The following is a 25,260-nucleotide window of genomic DNA, read 5'->3' as shown; positions in this document are numbered from 1 at the left end:
AGGTGGAATGTCCTTGCCACTTGCTGTAATAAAGTGGTATAGGGGAATTATGGAGGTGCGATGTGTGGCCTTACAGATTGTTACTCCCAAGGTTAGGGGGCATTTTTAGCATTGGGGATGCCAGGGATCCCAACCTGAAAGAAGCACTTTCAGGGAGGTGTCCCTCTCATTTCCGGGAGGCGCTCCCCCCCCCCCCATCCACGGAGGAGAGGTTAGGGGGGCTGGGAGAGAGCACCCCCCTGAAATGATGGCAGATAGCACAGGAAGCAATAGCTTCTTTGCTATCTGCAGGCTTTCTTTTTTTTTTTTTGTATTCTGACAGTTGCAGTCGTCAGAATTAAAAAAAAAAACATCTGACATCGGGATAAAACGATCGCAGGGAAAGGTTTAATCTGCTTGATAGAGCAGATTAAACCTTTCCGGGAGAAAATGTTTCTCTCCCGGGCGGCCGGGAGCCGCTATCTAATAGCGGGAGACTCCCGGAGCTTCCGGGAGAGTTGAGATGTCTGGGATGCTCTCATTCTGAACACTTGTTAAATGCTTCCTAACTACTTACCAAACAGCATGTAAATGCTATATAAGAGTTTGGTTAGAATCTGCTGATGCATACCTAGCCTAAAGGTCATCCGCTGACTGTAAATAACCTGTCAATTAACACACTCGTAAAATACATTTATTATGACTGACATGATGCTGAGGCTACACTGAATCTCCAAGAAGTGTTATTAACCCTGCTTGAGGTCTCCTCTGCTAGACTACAGAACACCAGGAGAGGTGAAGATGTTCTGTAGTCCAGCAGGTAAGAAGTGGACAGGGTTGACAACACTACTTTGTATTTCAGTGCAGGATTGTTGTCTCACTACAGGAATTTAGGAATTTAGGAGCTCACTGGATTTCTGCCAGGATCAAAAGGTATTTTTCTGTACTTGCAGGCTTTTTAAAGAGATGCAAAATAAGGTTTTATAACCTTCCATATGTGCACACTCACAGGGCTATTCACTGAAGGGTGAAGGGTTTGGAGAAGGCAGGAGAAGTGAACAATCTAGGACATCATAACTGAACTTGAAAGTGAGCTGAATTGGAGAATGTTTCCAGTTCAGCTATGTTGTCCTAGTTCAGTGGCGTCACAAGGAGGGTGCAGAGGGTGTCACCCCCCTCTGAAAAGTCGGGCGCTCAGTCATGGACCGAACGCCCGACAGTATCAGGAGAGAAGAGGGGACCCGGCGGCATACCTTATCCCGCCGGGTGACTGTCCCCTCCTCTCTCTGCCGGCGTCCACCACCAAGATGGCCGCCGGCAGGTACCAGAATACCGCCGCGCGTGCGCGATGACGTAATCGTGCACGCGCGTTGTGACGTCACGCGCATGCGCAGTGACGTCTCGGCGGGGTTACACTCGGTTACCGCTCCGGGTGTCACCCAGCCTCGGGACGCCCCTGTCCTAGATTGTGCACTTCTCCTGCCTTCTCCAAACTCTTCACCCTTTAGTGAATAGACCTGTCAGTCAGTGCTTCAGAAAGTACTAAAACCAAATCAGCATAACCACCAATCCACTAGCATTTTCAAGAGAGGTCAGCAACAGCAGCCTCCACATTTCTGCTTCACCTTAAAATGACCTTGTCATGATAGAAACATAGAAGATGCCTTTGCTCACTTGCTTTGGAAATGCAGGGTCCAGGGTTGTAAATCTGATCCTTGCTTTGCTGCTAGGTAAGTCATTGATCTGAAGCACACAGAATAATATTGGGACAGTGACCCACTAAGTTATGAAGAACGGAAGGAGGTTTGCAGTTGCAATGCCCATATACAGTGGGGGGAATTTATCAAAACTGGAGCAGACAGGCTCTGGAGCAGGTGCCCATGGCAACCAATCAGCTTCTCTCTTCAGTTTGTTCGGTTAAGTTTTCCAAATGAGAGGACCTGATTGGTTAATATGGGCAACTACTCCAGATTCTGTCCTGCCCCAGTTTTGATAAATTCCTCTTAGAATTCATTGTGACTGGTTCCAAAGGCCCCCAAAGATGGCTCAAATTCCAGGCGACTCCTGATGCTTTGTCCAACATTCGAGCCGTGGGTGCCCCTGCAAGTACCACCTGCTTGATAAAAGTCAATTTAAAAATAATGTTACCAGATTTTCAAAAAGAAATCTGAGGACACTCTACTGCCCACACCTACTTTTAACCACACCCATAAAAGCCACACCTCTATTTGTAGTCACAGATACAGTGGTGGGGCTGAGTCAGCGTGAAAAGGCTCCTCTCGGCTGTGTCATGTGACACTCACATCATAGCAGAGGAGGAGTTTAGGGAAGCTCTCCTCAACTCTGTACACTGCCGCTATACCTAAGGTGTGAGTGGCTGCACTGCAGGGCCACAAGTTAAAAAAAATAGGGTGGTCACAATGCCGGGAACGGGACACCCCTGGCCTGGGTGACTGGCACCACGACATGCCCGCACTGCAGCACCAGGCGGCCAGGGACATCTCCAGTAACCCCCATTTCCCAGGGGCAGACCCCTCAAAATGGGGACAAATGGTAACCATATTTAAAAATCAACTGACCCCGGTTGAGAATGATCAAACAAACAGTGAATACGTCCTATCAGAAGCAGTACTTGCCAGCTGCAGCTGCCTGAATAGAATAGTCAGGAGTATGGGGGAATTGTTCAGCTTGAAAATCAAGCCATGCATGGCAACATTTAGGGCTTTAACCCTTTGCACAATGATAACATCAGGCAATTATAACTGAATGATGTCAGTGTAGTATCACATTTGTCACAATCATTCGTTACCTCACTGGAGTGACCGTGACCATTCGTATCTAATACATATTTTATAACTGACATCAGAGTCTGTGGTCAGTCCCTTACTGGAGTTGCTTGCATTCCTCGGTTGCTCCCTCTCACGTGTCGTCCAATCACAGGAGACGTTCCAGTGTGCGCATCTTTTTGGTTCAGCTGATAAGAGACCCAGTCAGAGACAAAGACACATCTTTCCTCCCCCAAACAACACCTGTGTTTCACAGTGATAAGCCACCCCGTCTGTGTAATCACACCCAGAACACAAGGGATCATAATTTCCTATTGTATGTATGTGTATAAAAACTGAACATTATGTACAGGTATACATGTACGGTGGGTATTAGATTATTACCATGTACGGTGGGGTATTAGATTATTACCATGTACGGTGGTTATTAGATTATTACCATGTACGGTGGGGTATTAGATTATTACCATGTACGGTGGCTTTTGGATTATTACCATGTTCGGTGGGTATTAGATTATTACCATGTTCGGTGGGTATGTGGTTATTAGATTATTACCATGTACGGTGGGGTATTAGATTATTACCATGTACGGTGGCTTTTGGATTATTACCATGTTCGGTGGGTATTAGATTATTACCATGTTCGGTGGGTATTAGATTATTACCATGTTCGGTGGGTATTAGATTATTACCATGTACGGTAATGCTTTGTTTATGCGATCCAGTGTGCTCATGCTACGGGACTGTACAATGAAAGCACTGGATGGTGTGACGGGACCCTAAGGCTTAACTCTGAGCACAGAAAGTTTCATTTACAGTATCTATTCCTCAACAGCTACAGAGGATATCAAAATCCACTTTGCCTGCACCAGACACCTTTGCAAATTTAGATATCCCGCATCTCTGCAGAGCCGGCTGGGATTCCCGCCACAACAATCTTGCCGTTCTTGCCGCAGGAATCCACAGGCACAGCTAATAGCCTCATTGGCATGGGGTCTTTGATGTTTTTCTACTCTGAAGTGCACTTTGAATAAAGAGAGGATCCCCCAGTGTCACTGTGATCTGAACATTCAGTGCAATCCATAAACAATCCTTCCCTGCAAGCACTGCACATTACTAAATAGAAATGCCCTAAATCCCCCTCCCCTCCCCTGCAATATGCACATACTCACGAGTGGTGGTTTTATGTGAAATGGTAATATTGGCATTACACATGTCTGAAGAACATAAACAGTGATATTTGGCATCCTGGTACGTGGGGGCACAGACCTCAAACCTGCACACAGCATGTGATGGAAAGCAGCCTGTAAGAAGGGACAAACATGACACTTAAATGTACAATACTGAAAAAAACAGTGTGAAGGTAAAGTGGAAATAGCTAAAAAAAAAAGCTGAAAAATAGCTTAATAAAATCTGAAATGCACATCCTGTTTTACTTGTCAAAGGATTTGTGACTCTGTTCAGCCAGCCCTGTAAAATCACACTTCACAGGCAAGGCAGATAAGGCCCCATGCACACCCTGGTTAGGGTTGCCACCTGTCCAGGATTCACCCGGACAGTCCGGGTTTTGAATGCTGTGTCTGGGTTTCATGGCAGCAGAAACCCAGACACAAGATGTCAGGCAGACAGGGGCAACCAAAATTAAGATATGGGCTACTGGCCCCCCCACTGAAAATAGTCTGGACTGTGATATTTACATATGAATGTGTGGCGCTATTTACTTATGAATAAGCTGCGATTCATTTGTCCCAAAAAATGTCTGAGCTTTGCTAGAGTGTTCGGGTTTCGCTTGAAGAAAAGGTGGCAACCCTAGTCCTGGTACACTTGAAGTTCAATGTAAGCACACCTGAAGGAAGCATGTAATGCTTTGCTATGGCTGAATGTGCCCATAGACCTTCAGCAGCGTCTAGGCTGGTTTTACAGGACGGTTTAGCCTGGTTTGACATGGCTAAATACGTGTAAACACAGCTAAAACCCAGGAACATGTAAACATAGAAAAAAGTGATCTGGGAAGCATAAAAGTTGTTAATACTTCTGAGAAAACTTGCGTTTAACACAGAAGGCCCATGTGCATGAGGCCTAAGACTACTTTCCTCCAGTTCAGCTATGTAGTTTCTTCTGTTACCTACCTGCCTGCTCGCTGGGCAGTGATTGACCACTTTAGGACCACAATACGGTTATAAACTGTGCAGTCCTGAAGTGGTTATACCAGAATCACGCCTGCTGATCTTGGTACCGTTCTATTCAGCCAACTGATGGCTTTAGTGTTTGGGCCGCTCTGCTGCCAAATAGTGTGCTCCCCCCTACGCTGCCAGCTATCCTGGGCTCCACTGCATGACACGTGTGTGCAGCTGGATCAGAGGGAGATCAGCGAAGTTCCAGTGGACAATCTCCTCTCTGCTTACTGAAACCGAAGGTGATGATGATTTAGTCACTTCCGGTTTCAGCCTGTCATTTCCCTTGCTGCTATCGCTAGAGAAGAAGCTGGTGAAGCATGATCTGTTCTTCATTAGCTTCAGTGGGGTCCATAGGTGACATTATTGGTCTAATAGACCCCTGATATCTCCATAAAGAACACCTGTCACTTACTCTGTGCTCGTTAGCCCTATATGTGGTAGCAATAAAGTTAAGTGTAAAAAGAAAAAAAAATGTTTAAAAAACTTTGGGTACTGTTGTTTTTTGCCATTTCATAGGTGCACACAAGTGTTTGGTATCTATTTACCTGAAACAACCCCATCATTTATGAACAAATTGGGTATTATATTCTGGTGTCAGGATACCGTGCACAGGTGTCCCCACACCACGTACAGGTATCTATACGGGAGGATGAAATGTGTGAGCACACCAGACAATGCTTATGAGCATATAGTTTATTCAACACACTGAAAACAAGTAACCAAAAGCAACTAATAATAGCCAACTAAAATGCAAAACAACATAATCACACACAAAAAGTAACAGGGCAAGTGAACCTGGGGAGCAAGGCAACACGAGTGGAGCCACGGACCAATGATCAGGGTACAAGGAGGCACCAGGATGCAGGAAACAGATTACAGGAACCAGGTCACAAGAAGCAGGTAATGGCGACAATACTGTGACACCAGGCTCACTGCAGGGAGGGATTAAATACCCTCCCAGAACAGCGTCAGGTGGTGCCTAATTGCTGACACCTGCAGGTGAGCCCTGGAAGTGCAGGACCTGGTTCCAGAGTCACAGTGCCACCTGGAGACGCTCAGGTCCCTGACAGCCAATGGCTGCCTGGAGACACCTGCAGGGGAACACTGCAACTGCCAGATCTGCTCCAGCGCCACCTGGAGGTGTTCCGATCCCTGACATCTGGTTATGTTCACTAACATATTCATTTTAGTGTATTTTTTCCTACAAATATCGATTTGATAAACAATTGTGCAAATATCGTGCGACTTAAAAAATTGCAAATAGCTTTTTTTTAAATTTGACATTGTCTCTGCTTTCAGAAAATATACAATTGTTTGTTAAGCAGATTTCTTGCCAAAAAATTAGATTTTAACATGTGTGCACAAAAATTGCTCCAGATGCGAAGTGGTTAAACAACCTGATGATGCTGAGTAAGGGCTCATGCACACTGGCGCACATACAGGCAGTGGCACACACTGTAAAATACGCCGTATTTGCATCTCCCGGGAGGCCCAGCTTCTGCGTTTGTGTATGGACAGAAAACTCTGTACGTGGTCCCGGCATTTACACACGCATGTGTAAGTTCCACTGTATGCCTGTATTTGTGCCCTCGTAACTGTCCTAAGAGGTCTCTATGATTAAGCCCAGGTGGTGAAATGCGTGAGAGGCATTTGAGTGGTAGAGATACCATGGTGGTGTATACCTTGTATTTTAAACTTTGCATGGAATTTCAACAATAAAGTTGGATTTTTATGGACCTCGGTTTTGTGCGGCTGATTGGAGAGATATTGTTTGACGGGTGGGAGTACACTGTAGCCTGCACCAGATGTCTGTATTGATCTGCAGTCTGGTGGAATTGGAGCGTGAGTCTTTTGCTTTTTTAATTTACATGTATGTATTTACATTGTCTAATTACCTACCAGGCTGGAGTTCTGTGGACTAACACACATGAAATGCAGGTTTTTTTTAAATAATTCTATCATCTATAAGGGATGAGGAAACTAATTACTTAGGGTTACATCACACCGGGAATTTGCAGCAGCAATCTGTAGCAGCCATAAAATCATTCCCATAAATGTTTTTGAAAAAAAAAAAAAGAATTGAATCCCATAGAAAGGCTGCTGACACATATCAGTCCTGGGGGCTTGTAGCTGTGATGTCTGTTCTTTAACAACCTATCAAGCAGATGACAAAGTTGCCAGCTGAAGTAACTCATTTATGTTGTCCATTCTTGCTTCTGGTGATAGTTATTTTAATGATTTATAACTGCATACAAATGTTATACAGCCGGCTACAGCAGCAACTTTGTAATCTGATAGAAACTGCCAGAGAAATCAGTAAGATTTGTAGCTGATAAGTTTCTTTTCCAACACAGATTGTAGGACTCATTCACACTAAAAAGTTCTGTTGTGGTGATGCACACACATTAATCTGAAGTGCGTTAAAACAGCCCATGTATTATGAAAGGGCTGCCAATGTACCACAATGGATGAAAAACACCTGCATGGAGTTTAAAAACAACCCCCCTGCATCCCCCACTGCAGATACACTCACCTGATCCTCGGGCCCGCTGTCAAAAGACCGTTCCCTACAGCCCTTTCTCCCCTGGGCTCCGGAGATCTAAGGACTGCTGATGTCATCATGTCTAATGCAGGTCCATTGATTGCATTAGACATGGGGACTCCAAGGGATATTCCCAAGCCGGAGCTGAGGGGGAGAGGGATGAGCACTGACCACCAAAGGACCGAGGATCAGGTGAGTAAATCTGCTTTATTTGTGCCCCTTAGACAAAATGAGCACCTAACCCCTTGCAGTGAGGAGGAAGCCCCACTGCAAGGGTACGTTCTTTAAACTCCCGAAGTTCTCCTTTGGTGTTCGGTGAGAGAAACAGTGCAGATGTGCTGGCGCATCACACTGTTCACTTTTTTTAGACCATTATTCCAAAGTCACACGTGACATTTTATTCAGTTCTTCAGCCACAGCATGGTGTGATGCAGTTGTATGGCGTTGCACCACGCTGTGTGGAAAAAAAAGCTGCATGCAATGAACTGAGGCAATTGAAAACAAGGCTTATTGCATTCTCAGTAAGTTGAGTCTGCGCTTTTAAAGGGAGTCAGCGCACCCCCAGCGGTTCTGGTGTAAATCGGCCCTAAATAGTGGGTGTTTGGTAGTTGGGAAGTAAAGTATTTCCTAAATGTTTACTCTTCAAGTGTAAGTGAATGTGCTGGTACACTGGCCTGCCCCTATAATAAGACAGCCTGAGGCAGTTGCCTCAAGCACCATCTCTTTGGGTTACATGGGGGGAGGAGGGCGCAGGTATGTTTGCCACCCCTTTCTGGCCAGAGTGTCCCAGAGCTCTTAGCAACCTGTGACACTCTGGTCAGTGTCCCACCCAGCAAACTGACATCACTGGTTGTCAGGAGCTGAGCGGGACGCTCTGGCTGGAATCCTGCCTAGCTCCTATCAACCAGTGACATCAGTGAGCTGGGCAGGACGCCGGACAGAGGCACCGCTCCCCCAACCTCCCTGGACCTGTACCGCCAGCACACTCCACGGTCAACCCCCCTCCCCAGGACCTGCACCCCCTGCCCACACAAATCCCCCCAACCCTCAGGCGGCAAGAGGGTAGGGTTGGTAGACATGTACTTTTGAGGTAAATGTTTGCATTTGAACACTGGAAAGTTTTGAAGTCTGTAGATACTTCCTGTCACCTGTAATGGAAGCTGATGGAAAGGCCTCCCTAAAGCCTGTATAGCAAAGTGTGTTACAAAAGGATACAGTGTAGATTTTCTATGTTACCAGAGCAATGGTTAAAGCATATTACAACCAATACATGGCCATATGTATACCCCTAGGGAGATTCACCCTCAATTACGATGACCATTGTAACAAGAAGATGGAAAGCAATGGTAAATCAAACATTTTAGAACTGTCACCAAAACAAGAGGTGAGGGGAAATCTTCCATTAGTGATACTGGTTGCCCTGAGGAGAAGAAAGGAATTTCCCTCACTTTGCAGAGATTTTTCTTCACTTACTGATGCATCTCCGTGGCAGGAAGTAAAGGAAAATCTCCCTAAAGGGACACAGAAAGCAAAATATAAACAGGCACGGGTTCTAACTATTCCCTTCTCTATCCATGGCTATTAACACACTTTAACACCACTAGCCGCTGACAGGCCTACAAAAAGCCTTTCAATTGTCGCTTAAACACATCGCAAACACATGTCAGTACTTAAAAGAGAACTATGGTGTAAGTGTTTTTCCCATAGTTCTCTTTAGGGTCATGGTAGGACATATACTAACCTCCTCCCATGACCCAAAGCTCAGAATTAGCCCGCGATATACTGAGAGCGCCGCAGCCGGGACGGATTCCGACAATACAGTCGAGATCCACCCAGCTGGGTGAGTGACAGCGCCACAGCGGGCTCGGCCTATCTAGAGGCAGAGCCAGCTGTGCCCGTCCCCTCCCCTGTCTGTTTCTCCACTCAGCACTGGAGGATTGGAGAGGGGAATCCCTGCGGGGAGCAATGACTGACGGTCACCGCTCCTTGCAGGCAGACGATCAGGAAGTGAGCGGATCAGCTGCATGTTTCTGCTCACTTCCCGATTGATAGAGCCGACCTGTGCCAGCTTCTTTGTCACAGGTCGGCTCTAATTATGGGGATGAGTGGAAATCACTTACCTCATAGTTCTCCTTTAATAAATGCATGGGCAGTTTGGTAAGGTTGGGTAACAGCCCCGATACCAAACCCAATGGGAACTAGACCTTGAAGAGGGCCTGCCAATCCAGGGAACAACAATGGGTTCATTTTAATCTTTTTCCCCTTCCACAGCAACACATAATCACTCTCTACTCCATCCCTGCTAGGAGTAGTAGAAGGCGCCTTTTGCAAGCTATGAGTTGCTGCTACAAGTCACTCAAGTCATAGCTTACACCATAGAAATGTGACAGAACTGGTACAGTGTTTTTGGATCAGTGTTTCCGCACAATCAAATGCTCCTCCATACCCACAATTAAGAAAAAAACATTTCTGAGCAGACATCAAAGGAAATGCTTTTTACAGATACCATAATGTCAATATACGGTCATTATGGTGGTTATTATATATACAGGGGGGAATTTATCAAAACTGGAGCAGATTTGCATTGCAACCAATCAGCTTCTATTGCTCATTTTCAAATCCCAACTAAGCAAACTGAAGAGAGAAGCTGATTGGTTGCCCTGGGCAACTGCTATAAAAAAAAGCAAAACATTTTAGTAATGATAATATGCATGTGTGACAGAAGCAATGCTTGAGCACATTGCCATAGCACATTGCCATCAAGTGCCGCACATCACACAGAGGGTCAAAATATAACTATTCACAAATGCATCAAACGACTTTGTAACAAGACTCTGAGGTTGGATTCCAAAAATTATTTTATTCTATAGGGTCTTGGCATTCAGAAAATATATAATGTGTGGGGGTTTTAAGTAATTTTCAGGCCTAAAATGTGGAATATAACATGGGTACAAAAAAATGAAAAAAAGTCCTCAGTCATGAAGGGGTTAAAGAATTTTTTTTGGGGACTTTACAAGCAGGCATCAATGAGGCTGCTTTTTTTTCAGAATGTCCACATGCTGTCCAACCAGGACGGATGGCAGCATGTGGCAGTACACACATAGTGCTGTGAATAGAGCCATTGCCATTATGTACTGCATTTTCTCTTAATGTTAAAAGACATTTAATGCTGGGGAGAGAGAGTGTTGGGAGCCAACTCAGAGAAAGATGAGACATACTGTATATGTGGTTCCTATGTCTTTGCTTGGGGACTAGTGATGTATACAGTCCCGAATTCCTATACTATTGTCAGTAGGGGTCACAGCTCAAGTCTAAAGCTGGCCATACACCTGTAGAATTTTGATAAAAAAATGTTTTTCCGGAACATTCCATTGATTTTGTAATAGATAATGGGGTCAGATTGATGATCGGTTTCAGTGGAACAATGGGCCCTGGTGCAAGATTCCCCCCCCCTCCAGCAAGCCTCTCTAAAGAAATGCAGAATGGTAACGGCTATAGGGGACTACAACTTCCAGCAATACTCTCGACAGAAACGCAGAATAGTAACGGCTATAGGGGACTACAACTCCCAGCAATACTCTCTACAGAAATGCAGAATGGTAATGCATATGAGAACTACAACTCCCAGCAATACTCTCTAAAGAAATGCAGAATGGTAACGGATATAGAGAACTACAACTCCCAGCAATACTCTCTAAAGAAATGCAAAATGGTAACGGCTATTGGGGACTACAACTCCCAGCAATGCTCCCCACAGAAATGCAGAATGGTAACGGCTATAGGGGACCACAACTTCCAGCAATACTCTCAACAGAAACGCAGAATAACTCGATCAGTTATAGAGGACTACTAAACATGTCACAGAACTTACATACACATACAGAAGATAAAAGCAGTCACCTCACCCCCTCCTTCGTGGCGGGAACACCATGTAGCTGGGAGAGGCGGCAGGCTGTGTGATCAGGAAGCTGCTGGGTCCCCCCAGCCGAGGCACCAGCGCTGCCACACTGTTTGCTTGCAGGCTGCTCTGCCTCACTCCGATCCCACTGCCGTGCGGCCGTTTGGGAGTGCGGCCGGACGGTCGGCAGGCGACCCCCCACCATCTCTTGTCCTACCTTGCCTGGGTCTGCTGGGCCCACCCAGGCTGAGGCCCCGCTGCAGAAGCACCGGCTGCACCACCAGCGGAAGTTCCTCCCCTGAACGGTTTTGAACATACACCAGTAGAAAAGAATCAAAGTTTTTCTTGAATAAATGCAATTCTTATGTAAAGGGGTCAAATCAATGATTGTTTTTGATCACACAGCAGTTGAAAAAATTTGAACAGCAGAATGTAAATTTTTTCTCAAACAAGCAAAATTCTAATAGCTAATGTAGTTTGGGAAACCCACTTATTCCGAAATCAAATGTGAATACAACACAACATTGTAAACACCATCCGTCAAGTCTCTGATGGCATTATGAGGCATTATTACTAATGAGATTTTTTGTGTGCACATCTATATTAAAATCTACCAGTGTATGGCCAACTTAACCTAGACCTTTACGGATAATGACATTTCTTGGCTACTGAGATATTTCACTGATTGTTGATTATTGTACTGAAAAATGAGGTGACTACCAGCAAGCAGTTAAACTCTCTTAAAGTTTTTCACACCCCATCCGTTATTTGCATACCACCGCACATGTATTGTGTGAACAGGGTACAGACAAAACCATTCTTTTCTTTCTGCCCTGTTCATACCATACATGTGCCGGTGGTTTGCAGAATAATGTATTTCAATGGACATGGCGTGATCACACCCTCACAAGCCAAGTGATTTAATCACCTTTGTAGCTCAGCTCGTACCCAACATCAGAGTTTGGGCATGAAATGTTCATCAATAAAATGAAAAAAAAGGAAATTAATATCGGAATGGACCCACTAAGCCTAGAATCTACACATAGCAATAGAGAAGAATGGCAGTTAGTTATGACTTTTCATGACATATATACTCACCTAGTACAACAGGTTGCAGCTCTCCATGGTGGATAATCCATACTCCCATACAACAGTTGCTGTTATAACAGTGTACCCTTCCTGGTTCCTTTATATTCCCAAATTTCGCCATAGGAAATCCAACAGGAAAAGAGGTGTTCTCGTACATTGCACAGGAGATTCCATCTGGATGGACAAATATCGGGAGAGCAGAGGCTACATTATAAAGGATCACATACCACATCATTGTATGTCCACTAATAGTCCTTACCTGTCGGAGAAAGAGTAAGAATGATCAAGTATGCTAGGACATGTAATTCTCCCTGAGCCATTCCTATCAGATGCAGAAGTAGCGTGATAAGGTAGTAACTATGTTCTTTATCCCTGGCTCCAGAACATCCACAACTGCACCTGCTAACCTGATGAATTGTTATGTTTATTAGAAATCCTCTGTTCTACCGGAGCTGTCTCCTCTTTAACATAACCAATCTCATGCCTAATGCCTGGAGATAATGTCCTTGTTTTTGGATTCTCTTTTAACCTTAGCTGGCAGGTCTGAGATGAGAGAATAAAACTTCTCAAGGATACGAAACAAGGGGCGTAACTTGGCCATAGCGGTATGTTGGGGGAGTGCTGTTCTGGGAACACTGAGAAAGGGAGGGACCTGACATTTTGTGTTCCTGATAACAGAATCTAATTAAAAAATATGTGCAAAAATCAGTGTGCATTAACTCAAAGGCGTGTCTGTCTTTCTTATATGAATTTGTTTTTTGAAGAACCCAAATAAGCAAATGTTCAAAGTTCAGTAATAAAGTGAATCTCTCATCCTAAGACTATCTTGGATGCAGAGCCTCCAATTGGTTTGACCAATATCTGCGCTATAGCCACTCACCAGTTTTGTGGCAGTGATGCACTTATTTGGCTTCACCATTACTGATGTACATGCCTTGAATACTATATGGTAGTAGCTCAGGGGTACGATATCACAGCAATATGCAGAGGCCTGGTAACTGCTGATCAGACCTTGTGTCTTTTGTCAATGTAGTCCTAAGATTTACACAGTTCTGCCACACAGTTTGGCAGGGGGAAAAAACCTGATTTTCCTCTGCTGCAGTTGAGTTACACAAGCCCCCCAACCCTCATCACCATGAATGGACAGCAAAAGGAGAATGCACACTGATATTATCTCCCTGTCACTCTACTCTCTCCTCCTATCAGCATTGCAGCAGATCCGACTGGCTCCTTGCCAAGGACACTACAGGGATTGCATGATGGTCATACCTGGCAAGATTCAGGTAGGTACACTGCATGCACTTAACATATTTAAATATGTATTATTAAATACAAAGCTGCATTCATGTGTGTCTTTTATATCTGCATAGAGTTTGGCTCTAATGTGACAGTGTACATTTCCATTATGATCTGTGTTTAAATTAGTATTCAACTCTCAAACCTTCGACTTTTCAATAATAAATCCGGATCAAACAAATATGCCCAGCAAAGGATTTCTTTACATTTTGGCCCAAACACTTACAATCCTCATGTTTCTGAACAGCTCCAACTGTCTCAGCTCGGCTTCCCTGAACAAGGGACAGAGGAGTCTCTAGCAGCTGTCCATCTTCTAGTGAAGAAGGGAGAAAGGAGGAGTGGGGAGTGGCTTGCCTTGCTGTGCTGTGTGTTTGTGAAGACACACACAGCTTACTAGCACCCACAAGGGTGGCTCCATAGGACCCAGGGCAGAGGCGTAACTAGAACCTTCAGGGCGCCGGTGCAAGAAACCATGAAGGTCCCCCCCAACCACCATGGCACCGCATGGTTAAAGGAGAACTATGAGGTGAGTGCTTTCCACTCATCCTCATAGTTCTAGCCGACCTGTGACAATGAGACTGTCACAGGTCGGCTCAGTAGATCAGGAGGTGAGCGAACACATACCGGCGTTCGCTCACCTCTCGATCCTGTCACCGCTCTCTGCCGTGACAGGGGAGGGGCTGGATTTCCCTCTTCCCGCTCCGATCCGCCAGCGCTGACTGGCAGGACGGGGACGGGGCGGGTACAGTTGGCTCTGCCTCTAGATAGGCAGAGCCAGCTTTCACTCACGCAGCTGGGCGGATCCAGACATAATTGTTGGGATCCATTTCAGCTGCGGCATCTCAGTATACCGCGAGCTGTAGCTCGCGGTATACTGCGGTGTGTCAGTATACCGCGAGCTACAGCTCGCGGTATACAGAGCTTAGGGTGACGGGAGGACGCTAGTTTGTGTCCTCCCGTTACCCTTAGGAGAACTATGGAGAAAAGCCTTAACCCCATAGTTCTCCTTTAACAGGAAGGCTGCCGAGGTCCCCAGCATGCGCGAGACCTCAGGCAGCCGCTTGTTTAAAATTTTAGTGCCGGTGTTCTGTCGAGAACGCCAACCCAGTATCTGTGCTTACATACAGACGGGATTAACGAGGAAACCGGCATTTATTTACAAAGTATTCATATGTAATGGTTAATTGTGACTGTTAATAATATGCCGTCCATGGCAGTAAATGACGGATTGAATATTATTAACAGTCACAATTAACAATTTGAACGAAATACTTTGTAAATAATTCCCTGTTTCCTCGATAATACTGGTCTGTGCGCAAACGTAGATGCTGAGGTCGGCAAATTCGACTACGTCGGCGTTCTAGACAGAACACCGGTATCTGCGTTTAGTGTTGGGGCATTTTCACGAGTATGAGTACTCGTGAAAATGCCCAGTATTGTCACTGGTGTATGCCTACCTAAAAATATAATGCATTGCTGGGACTTGTAGTCCTACATAGTTGGAGCTATTCTGCATTGCTGTATAATGATCATACAGCAATGCAGAATACCACCAGCTATGCGGGACCACAAGTCCCAGCAATACATTATAATAAAAGTCAGCTATGCAGAATACCACCAGCATCCCCCCCCACCCCACTATAATGAATTGCTGGGACTTGTAGTCCTACATAGTTGGTGCTATTCTGCATTGCTGTGTAATCATCATACAGCAATGCAGAATACCACCAGCTATGCGGGACTGCAAGTCCCAGCAATACATTATAATAAAAGTCAGCATTACAAGCAGTGGCATCCCGAGGCTGGGTGTCACCCCGCCATGACGTCATCATGCACACGTGTGACGTTGCCGTGCGTGTGCGATGACGTCATCACACATGCGCACTGGTCTTTTTGATGCTGCCGGCGGCCATCTTGGTGATGGACGCCGGCAGAGAGAGGAGGGGACGTTCACCCGGCAGGTATGCCGCCAGGTCCCCTCCTCTCTCCTGACACTGTCGGGCTCTCGGTCCACGACCGAGTGCCTGACATTTCATAGGGGGTGACACCAAAATGACTAATTTTGAAGTCACACCTCCAATGGTGGCACCCTGCTGCGGGCCGCACACCCCGCACCCCCCTTGTGACTCCACTGACTACAAGATTTCACCAGCATCCCCCACACACTTCCCCGCGCCCCCCCTTCCCACTCCAAACTTACCTTTCCTCTCCTGCAGGGCCCTCTTCCTCGTCGGCCAGGGGGCGGGGCTAAGAGGAGAGGGTCCTCACACAGCAGAATGTGCTACCCGGCGGTGCCTGCAGCACATTCTGCGGGACTGGTGACAGCCTCTCCATCCCCACCGCACAGCCAATAATTTTGCTACATCATATTGACATAATTCCTGTTTTTCTCCTCGATCCCTGCTATCCCCACCTCTGGGAAGATCATTTACTCATTTACCTTTACCTGCGGATTGGGAGAGATGCTTGTCCCTTGACGCAATCTCTCAGCTTCCAGGGACAAACATCTCATCCAATCTGCAGGTAATAATTCCATATACGATTACATGAGGACAGCCACGGACAGATGTGGGTGCTGTCAGCCTGTCATTAATGTGAGCAGGCACAGCGGCTGCATCTGTACGGACACACTTGGGCTGCCTGCCGCAACAATCCACAGGTTCTTGCCGCAGGAATCCCTAGCCACAGCTCTGATCACCTCCACTCACGTCCACTCCTCATCACGCTACATAAACCGCTCCACAGAGGAGATAAGCCACAATAGTCATTATCTCCTTTTAATAACCGAACACTCCTGTAAGAAATGTGGAGCACTTGGCATGCTCTTGACACCTGGCCATCAATGAATAAAACAAATATATTTTTTAAACATAGCAGAATAACCATAGAGGAGTGGTTCCCAACCTGGGGAGCCCCCGAGAAGTGCGAGATTGGGGAGTACGACAAAGAGCAGCTTGTGTCCCTTATTGGTGAGTCACAAGTCATCACTCGGCCAGTTAGCCATTAGCATATGAGTAAAGTAAGTAACTGATTGTCATAATATTACTTTTAAAATCCTTATGACACAAAATCTGACATAATCATTGTATATTGTTTCACTCATAAATTCACAATCCCAAAAGTTCATTAAGTATTTCACCGCTCAGGGCTTCTCAGCTCACATGCACTGTGCCTGCCGCCATCGCTTACATTTACTTGGCCAATCCCATGCTTATCCCCACTTCATCGAGCCAATCAAACACCTCCCTCATTGCCACTGACTTCCCCATATATAATGCTAAGGACTGAGGAGTGCAGGGGAGACAGGGGATGCAAACATAAATCAAACATTTCCTAGGGATGCAGGGCATAGCAAAGGTTGGGAACCACTGCTATAGAGGGTTATAGGTTAATATAACATTTTTGGGTATATTCTAACTGCACTAATCTGCCAGTGTTAAATTAACATGATTAACAATTAATGAATTGCATGTCTTCAAAATACATTTGAAGAACTTTGGGAGGCCAAAGAAGCCGATTATTTTTTACCTGGCTACAAACACATCATTTTCTGCTTAGGAACTGCACCTGTGTGTATGTGCTGCCACCTAGCGTGCCCTTTGCAGAATGCACATTCCTTCTTGTGTATAACCCCAAACCAACCCAGCTGTTATCAATCACCCATTTCCCTAATTAGCATGTAGCAGGTTTCTAATATATAAACACACAACAGGTAGTGGTCCATCTGATAGTCCTAGAGGCAAGGTGCTGTGAGAGGCAAAGGAAGGCACGAAGAGTAGGTGGTCTATATAGGAATTTGTAAGGTAATTGGTATTTGTAGACAATTTGTATGAAGGTCTGTAGTTTGTTATAAATGTATTATAAGGTTGTAAGTAGGTTCTAGATGTTTAGCATGTGAGGGCTTTTAGAGCTGAGTATGCATTTAATATATCGTTCTATATGGGAAATTTTTAGCTCCATTTATGCCCCGATAGCTAGCAATTACCTACCATGTCATGCATTGCAGTAATGTGATTCAGGTATATTTATGCACTACACCCCCCACAAATATATATATATATTCCATTCTGGTCCCTGTATAGCAGTGTAGTGACCAAAGGTGGCATCCAGTGTGCTGTGATGTGTAATGTTAACTAGGCATAAACATTGTGGGGAAGTCTGCGATTACAGTGGGAAAAAGGATAAGAAGTGCTCAAAATAAAAGGGGGGTCAGAATGGATAGAGTAGGGGGGGGGTGAATGGGGGAGAGAAATGTAAATGGGGAAGGTAAGCTAGCTGGGGTTGGGCTTTAGGTCCAAAACCATAAACTAGAATCAAATTGAGGACAGGGCAGTGAAAATCTGCTGGTTAATAGTGTGTAATCCAAGGATCCCAGATTAAGCAGATTTGTTTTTTTTTTTTTTTTTTTTTTAGTCTATTGTAAGGCTTCTTACCTGGAGATCCTGCTAGTGACACTGGTTGCAGGCTGACAGTTCTAAGATGTTTCACAATTGGCAGCATCATGGATCTGCTGTAGTGTGTGTGCCTTTTTTTTCACCCCTGGGGCAGAGTGCAGGTAGGAGCCAATTAAAATAAAAGGGGAATCAGTAAGCCTAGATATAAGGGAGTTACCTTTTTTAGGGCTAGTTTTAAGGGGCCATTTGCAAACTGGTGCATAAAAAAACCTGCATGTTGTTGAGGCAGCCTAGCAAATGAATGTGCTGCCAGGGCACCAAAACGTCCACAAACAAATACATTTGGCGTGCACCATTTTAATAACTGAGCAATCAAGAGGGCAAAAGGTTTTTACTGCCTTAAAGTGTATCTAAACCCAGAACTTTAAAACTTTGGATAGAGAAGGAATGGTGTAAACCACCTCAGACTACTTTTCATCCCTACCGGGGAGATTTAGTACAGGCAGTCCCTGGGTTACGAACAAGATAGGAATTGTTGGTTTGTTGAATTTGTATGTAAGTTTTTAAGTGTAACTCCAGCCAAAAATAAAAAAATTTGGGATAGCATACGGAAGGGTTAACCCCCCTGTAAAGTTTGTTTTGCTGTGCGTGCCTCTGTTCAGAAGATTTCACCTCCCTTTCTGTCCCTGTGACAATTGGATTTTGAAAATTTTTGGTTTAGCTTCAGTGGAGACATTTTTATCCCATGATAAATCTTACAGGAGTGAATTTCCCTTCCTAGGGGTAGATTTCCTCTCACTTCCTGTGGTCTCAAGGACAGGAAGTGAGATTAAATCCCTTGTCTGCACGTCTTAACAAGAGAGCTTCCTGTAATGTACGTACAGCACTACGAACCAGAGCCAGAAAGGCGGGCACTCCTCGTTGGCATGGTAACATTACAACTACCCCTGCTGTACAGCAGGGGTATTAGCCTCCGTATGTAAGTAGGAGTCATATGTAACTCGGGGACTGTATTTGTCTTGGTGACCTTTTTCTGGGGCTGAAAGTCCATAATTTAAGTAGATTGCCTGAACAGGAAGAGGGGCAGTCTTCCACTGGGGACACTTGTTCAGGTGATACCTGTCTGAACAGATTTCCCTATAATTTTTTTTTTTTCCTCTTCCTATTCCCCACAGGAAGTGAAATCTCCCCAGTAGGAGATGGGATGGCAAAAATCTGACACGGGTTTAACTATTCCCATTTGAAATGAAGAAAATGTGAGAATACTGTGTTTATATCTCACCAGCACAAGTCATATCTAGACTGCCATTGTGTACCTCTCCTGGTTGCTGATGTTTTAACTATTTGTCCTGAAATGCTGTTAAATAAAATGCTGTAAAATAAAATATCTGCACTGTTGCTTCTGCTTGTGTCAAATTTTGCTCTTGTAGGTCACAATGCCAAAGTCATCAAACTCTTCTGAGCCACCACGAGGAAACAAGTACACCCTGAGAGTAGCACTGAAGAAGGTTGAGTACTTTTCTGACAGCAGCAGTGAGGAGACTGAAGAGCACCATGCTCACTCATCCGCTTCAGAATCGGAGGCAAAGGAGCCTCCGGTGGTCCCATCTAGTGATTCTGAGGAGGAGCCGCCACCAAATGAATTTATGCAGAGAAGAGCCAAGAACATCGAGGATAACAAAGCCATGGTGTGTACCAATGCTGGCAAATCCATCATTTGCATAGTATACTGACTGTATTAAGTGCTTTGTGCATGAACCAGTTGGCTGGTAGCCTGTTCTGGAAGAAATATAGAAACTATTGACAGGTTGCCAGGCTTTCATAACTTAGTGCATGATGGCTAATCTACCTCCTAACCTTTTTTTCTTTTTAAAGCTTAAAGTGACATTAAACCCTCAGATTTTTTTAACATAAAACAATACTGTAATGTGTGCCTTACTGTAATCCATGGTTTCCATTCTCTTTGCTGCTCTTCCTTTTAAATCTGTATCTCTTTTCATGCTGGGCAGAACTTCTGTTTTGCAGCAGACTGCCTTGTCTCTGAAATGGATACATGGTGTCTGTGTGTAGGTTTGCAACCTGAGCCAGCACTACAGGAAGAGGCACTCAGCTGCAAAGGGAAGTTCTCCCCAAGCATGAGAAGAGATACGGATTTAAAAGGAAGAGCAGCAAAGAGAAGGGAAACAACCATGGATTACAGTAAAGCACACATTACAGTATTGGTTTATGTAAAAAAATCTGAGTGTTTAATGTCACTTTAACTGAACAAGCTGAAGATAGAAGCTGATTGGTTACTATGCACAGATGCTCCAGATTCCGGTCTGCTCTGGTTTTAGTAAATTTGTAAATGGCACTAGAATCCTGCTCCATGTACACGACATTTTAAAAAATTTGGCACTACAACACAGAATGAAATAAACATTTTAATAGTTTACATAAAAAAACTATTAACAAAAATGCAAAATAAAATGTTAGGGGAAGAAGACAATCGAGGCGCTCAGTGGTGTAACAATCACCATAGCGACCCAGGTGGCCGCTAAGGGGCACAGGGGGGCCCAGCTAGGACATCCCCCTGATGCTGTGCTTGCCACCTAGGTCGCTATGGCATCTCAGGCTGCTGGCTGTCACTGGCGAGTGTGAGAAGGAACAGGTTGCTGTTAGATCACGAACAACCTGTCGGTGATCTGTGCAGCGGTGTGTTCCTCCTCACAGCCGCTGCTGAGTCAATGACAGCCAGAGGCAGGGTCCAGCAACCGTGGAGCAGGTGGATTGGGGCTGATGGGTAAGAGCTGTGCAAGGGTGTGACCAGCCCACCTGAGATTCTGCAGAGCCCACCATAGTCTATGGTGGGCTCTGCAGGGTCACGCTCAGGTGGGCTGTTTGGGATATCGGGTGGGTTCTGCAAGGGGCATAGCTGGAAATCACAGAGCCCCATACAAAATTTTGCTATGGGGACCTGTGACTTCTACTTATGCCCCTGGAGGAACTGACAAACTAAAACTAATTGGGGGTTCAATAATGATTTCTAGGATGTCTGTCTCCCACACATTACAGTAGTAGCTTTCATTATTAAATGAATGCAGAGCAGGGCCTGAGCTATCGGACTGATGGAGAATATCCAGTGTCAGTCAGGTAGCCTTTTAAGGACAGTGGCAGCCTATATCTATATCGGTATTAGTTTCCCCTAAGGTGAGGATTTTGCTAACATATGTTCTACAATGTGTCTAGTCAGTAACTATTATCATATCCTTGACATTGCATTAGACTACAAGAGGCACTGCACTCCAGAGCTTCAGTGAGGAGGCTGTTCTAGGGCACCCTGCATACGTCACGGCGTAGATAGAGGGGCAACTAAGTTGATGTCTCAGTTCTTTAGTAGACAAATGTGACATGAGCCTTGCAAGAGATGATAGAAATTCAGACAAGCATCCGACTAGTGAGTCCGCGTGTGTCGCTTTACTTTTTTGTAGAACCCATTGTGCATATAGAAGTTGACTTCTCCTCCTATATAGTCAGTTTCTTAACTTGTTGTTTAGCCTACTTTTTTATAGGAATCCAATTCCCAGTGTTTATAAATTACTTGCTTTTCTTAAAAAAAAAAAATATTGGCTATACAAGGTTTTTTTTAGCTCACTACAGTGGCCCACTTATTTAAAATGAATCTGTTTTGTAACCTTGCAGCTGGCCAAACTTATGGCGGATTTGGAGAAATTGCCAGGACACCTTGAGCCAGATTCCAATAACCAGAACCACGGGGCTCCGGTAAATGCACTTTAGTCTCTTAAACATTCACTGTAGTTGTGAATTTCTATTTTGGTGTGGGTTTTGTTTTGATTCTTGAATACAATATTTACTTCAGAAGTACACAAGACGTTCCAGAGGGTCGCTTGTAGCCGCTGAGCCAAGGAGGAACCCAGAACGTGTTGCTCGTCGTGTGACTCGCTCTATGGGACCAGTGATGCCCTCCTCACCAGATAAAGACCATGATTATCAGAGCCTGGAGGATCAGCTATTGAAAGAAGTGAGTAATCTGTTGACTTTGATCAAATTTTAAATATTGAATTGCTGGCTTTAGTAGGGGGTTCCCACGCCTTCTGATCTTGTATTCTAGAGAATGCAACAATGCTGACTTGGTCCACTAGGCTCCATTATATTACATCCTTGATTAAATGGAATGACCCCTTAATACAAGCACGAAATAACGGTTTAGTGTAGAGTTGTATAGTGAGCCTTATCATACGGACCACTAACAGATTGTTGCAGTCACTGACTGTCTCAGATCAGGTGTTTGACAATTTCCTTTATGTAGATCTGTACCAGGAAAACTGGCCCTATGCCGTCCCTGTTCTGGCATCTTTGAGTTACTAACTCGGAACAAGCATTCATAATTTAAATGAAGAGGGATAGAGCTTACACTAGCTTATGATTATAGTTAATAAATTTTTCTTTGCGTCCGCCATACTTTTTCTTTTGTGAGGGGCTACTTGCTGTATGGGAGATCTGCTTTAGGAGGCATTAGAACATGCATTGTCAGGATTGTGTCTTGCATGCCTCTTTGTTTCTAGGAAAAAAATACTGTTTAGTGGGCACAGACCCTATAATCTACACCTCAAACCTGCTGTACACTGCTTTATTACAGCAGCTATGCTGTTGAACAGTTTGCTATAATAGACTTGACACTATTGTGTAGCTCTTGCCTTATAGCAACTAATCCTACAGGTATATTGCTTGAGCAGACTTTCCCTTTGTTCCTAATGCATGCAATGGTTGCAAGATTCTGTTTGGGATGAAGGGAAGGCCATCAGCTGTTCTTGGCCATACACAAGCTGATGCTCCACTGCTGCTAGGGAGATCATGTAACCGTTTTTACTCTGGCAAACACCATGAATCCTTGGTGATGTTTTGCAGATTCGGTGGGTATTCAGTCGTAAAAGCAGTGTACATCCAGCATCATAAACTGATGGGTTTCACACATTTTATGGACCATTTATTCCATTAGGGTGAGTTAACATGCATTGAATTAAGGTGACTTACTTATTTGACTGGGATTAACAAAACAAGTGCAACAAAAAAGGATCACTAAAGGTGTGAAATGTTGCTTTGATGCTGGATGTAACTATTGCTTCAATTATTCAATCATGTAAAAAGCATCTGCACATGACTAAGGTATTTAAAGTGATTGGGAATTGTTTGACGGTTATTTTCTTCCTTTTTAGTTTGTTCGATATCCTTAAGTCTGGATTTATTTTCCTGTAAATGAAACTATTTTAACACTTGCATCATTCTCCCTCCAAATAAAGAGAGAACCAATAAGAAGGCGGCGCAGCAGTCGGCTTAGTACCCATACTATTCCTCATGTGATTCGTCCAGTAGAGGAAATTACTGAGGATGACTTGAAGAACGTGGCTGACAATGTGAAGGAGAAAGTGTACAACACAGTGCATGTGAGTAGCACATGTGTTTTCAACAGTACATTATTGTCCTAGACGGGACAATGTTTATTATTTTGTTTTTATTATATCTGTTTCCTTGTTTAGGGTTCTACCTGCCATCAATGCAGACAGAAAACCATAGACACAAAGACAAACTGTCGCAATGCAGAGTGTCGAGGAGTCCAAGGACAGTTCTGTGGTCCATGTTTGAGGAACAGATATGGAGAAGATGTACGGAAAGCTCTTCTAGATCCTGTGAGTAAAGGGATTACATTTTGCTAGTTAAATAGTCTTCCTGGCCTATTGATCTTGTAGGAATAACTTTTTTTCTTATGAGTCTATTCTTGATTTTTATAAGAAACGTAAAAGCTTGAGAAATGTCTTAATAATATCTTCAACAATGTGCACGTTTTATCAGTTACTGGTGTTTGCATCATTATTACTTCTCATATCTGTAATGCAACCAGAAAAGGGTTGTTCACAAGTGGCCTGAGCAGGGGTGGACTGGCAATACAAGAGTATGGGGGCCCCCTTGTGCTCTGCCCACATACAAGCCGCACCTGCATATATATCCCTGCATCTCTTCCTACACTGTGCACCTCTGCACTCCTGCCAAACAGTGTAGGAAAGGGGGTGCAGATGAGGAGCATTGGTAAACAGTTTAGGAAGAGGGATACAGAGTGTACAGAAAGTTGAGGGTGTGCAATGGGTCTCTTCCTCCAACACTGTGCGGTGGGAACACCAGAGTGAGAGGTGGATCTCTAATCAAGTGGCCGCTTGTTGGGTTTTCATGGCTAAGACCTCAGCGAAAGGCTGCATAATTTGCCTGCTTAATTGTGCTTGGCCACTTGCGCGGCTGTCTTTAATATTGATTGATCCCTGGGCAAGATTTTGCTGGTGGGGCCTCACAAACCTCCTGGGCCCCCCTTCCTGACACCGACCATATCCACTAACATCACCTTCCCCCCCCCAAAACAATGTATGTAGCAATAAACTCCTGCAGACAGGCTAGACCAGTGGTGGCGAACCTTGGCACTCCAGCTGTTTTGGAACTACAAGTCCCATGAGGCATTGCAAGGCTCTGACAGCCACAGACTTAGCTCCCACAGGCAGATGCATGTTGGGATTTGTAGTTTTGGCACAGCTGGAGTGCCAAGGGGGTGTTAAGAAATGTTTAGGTTTAACATGTGCTAATATCCAAAATGTTCTAGGACTGGACCTGCCCCCCTTGCAGAGGGATCTGTAACTGCAGTTTTTGTCGCCAGAGGGATGGTCGTTGTGCTACTGGTATTCTGTTTCCTTTAGCACGGTATCGTGGCTATAGTGATGTCCATTCCTACCTTAACAGGTAAAAGTGTGTGTGGTTGTGTGTGTGTCTATCCATTCATTGCTTACTGTTAACCATTTATTGCTTAGTTTGCAGAAAACAAACAATGAGCAAAGTGATGAAGACTCTCCTTAGACTTGACAGACAGTCTTGTCATTGGATTTTAATGTTGCTTGCGTTTTTTTTTTTTTTTTAAATGTTTATGTTGTGTGCTCTGTTCTGCAGGGAATTTAAATAAAAAACACTTTTCTCCCAGAGTGCATTTTTGTAGAAATCACGAATACAACTGTATTTCAAAATAAGCAGTGCAGAGCTACTTGCATCTATAGAGTTTTATAGC

At 44.6% G+C, this 25,260-nt stretch overlaps 1 protein-coding gene across 1 annotated transcript; it reads left to right on the top strand.

Moving 5' to 3' along the window:
• The first annotated feature begins 1,639 nt into the window (after positions 1–1,639).
• LOC108786820 (cell division cycle-associated protein 7-like) lies at positions 1,640–25,055 on the top strand. Its single transcript, XM_018556198.1, has 9 exons — positions 1,640–1,709; positions 13,678–13,754; positions 19,592–19,849; positions 21,843–21,923; positions 22,021–22,182; positions 23,462–23,605; positions 23,699–23,848; positions 24,805–24,941; positions 25,010–25,055. Exons 1-9 carry the CDS (start codon positions 1,640–1,642, stop codon positions 25,053–25,055), a joined length of 1,125 nt encoding a protein of 374 aa, XP_018411700.1.
• The last annotated feature ends 205 nt before the right edge of the window (positions 25,056–25,260 follow it).

Source organism: Nanorana parkeri, unplaced genomic scaffold, assembly GCF_000935625.1.
Source record: "Nanorana parkeri isolate BGI_ZX_2015 unplaced genomic scaffold, ASM93562v1 scaffold228, whole genome shotgun sequence".
NCBI classification, from domain to species: domain Eukaryota; kingdom Metazoa; phylum Chordata; class Amphibia; order Anura; family Dicroglossidae; genus Nanorana; species Nanorana parkeri.
Note: the sequence above shows the minus strand (reverse complement) of the source record. Positions and strands in the feature narration are given on the sequence as shown.

Excerpts from the sequence above, each read along its gene's own strand:
- LOC108786820 (XM_018556198.1), top strand. The coding sequence starts at position 1,640 with ATGCCTTTGCTCACTTGCTTTGGAAATGCAGGGTCCAGGGTTGTAAAT. Across the intron at positions 22,183-23,461 it reads AGGATCAGCTATTGAAAGAA|AGAGAACCAATAAGAAGGCG; the intron begins GTGAGTAATCTG and ends CTCCAAATAAAG. Across the intron at positions 23,849-24,804 it reads GGAAAGCTCTTCTAGATCCT|GACTGGACCTGCCCCCCTTG; the intron begins GTGAGTAAAGGG and ends AAAATGTTCTAG.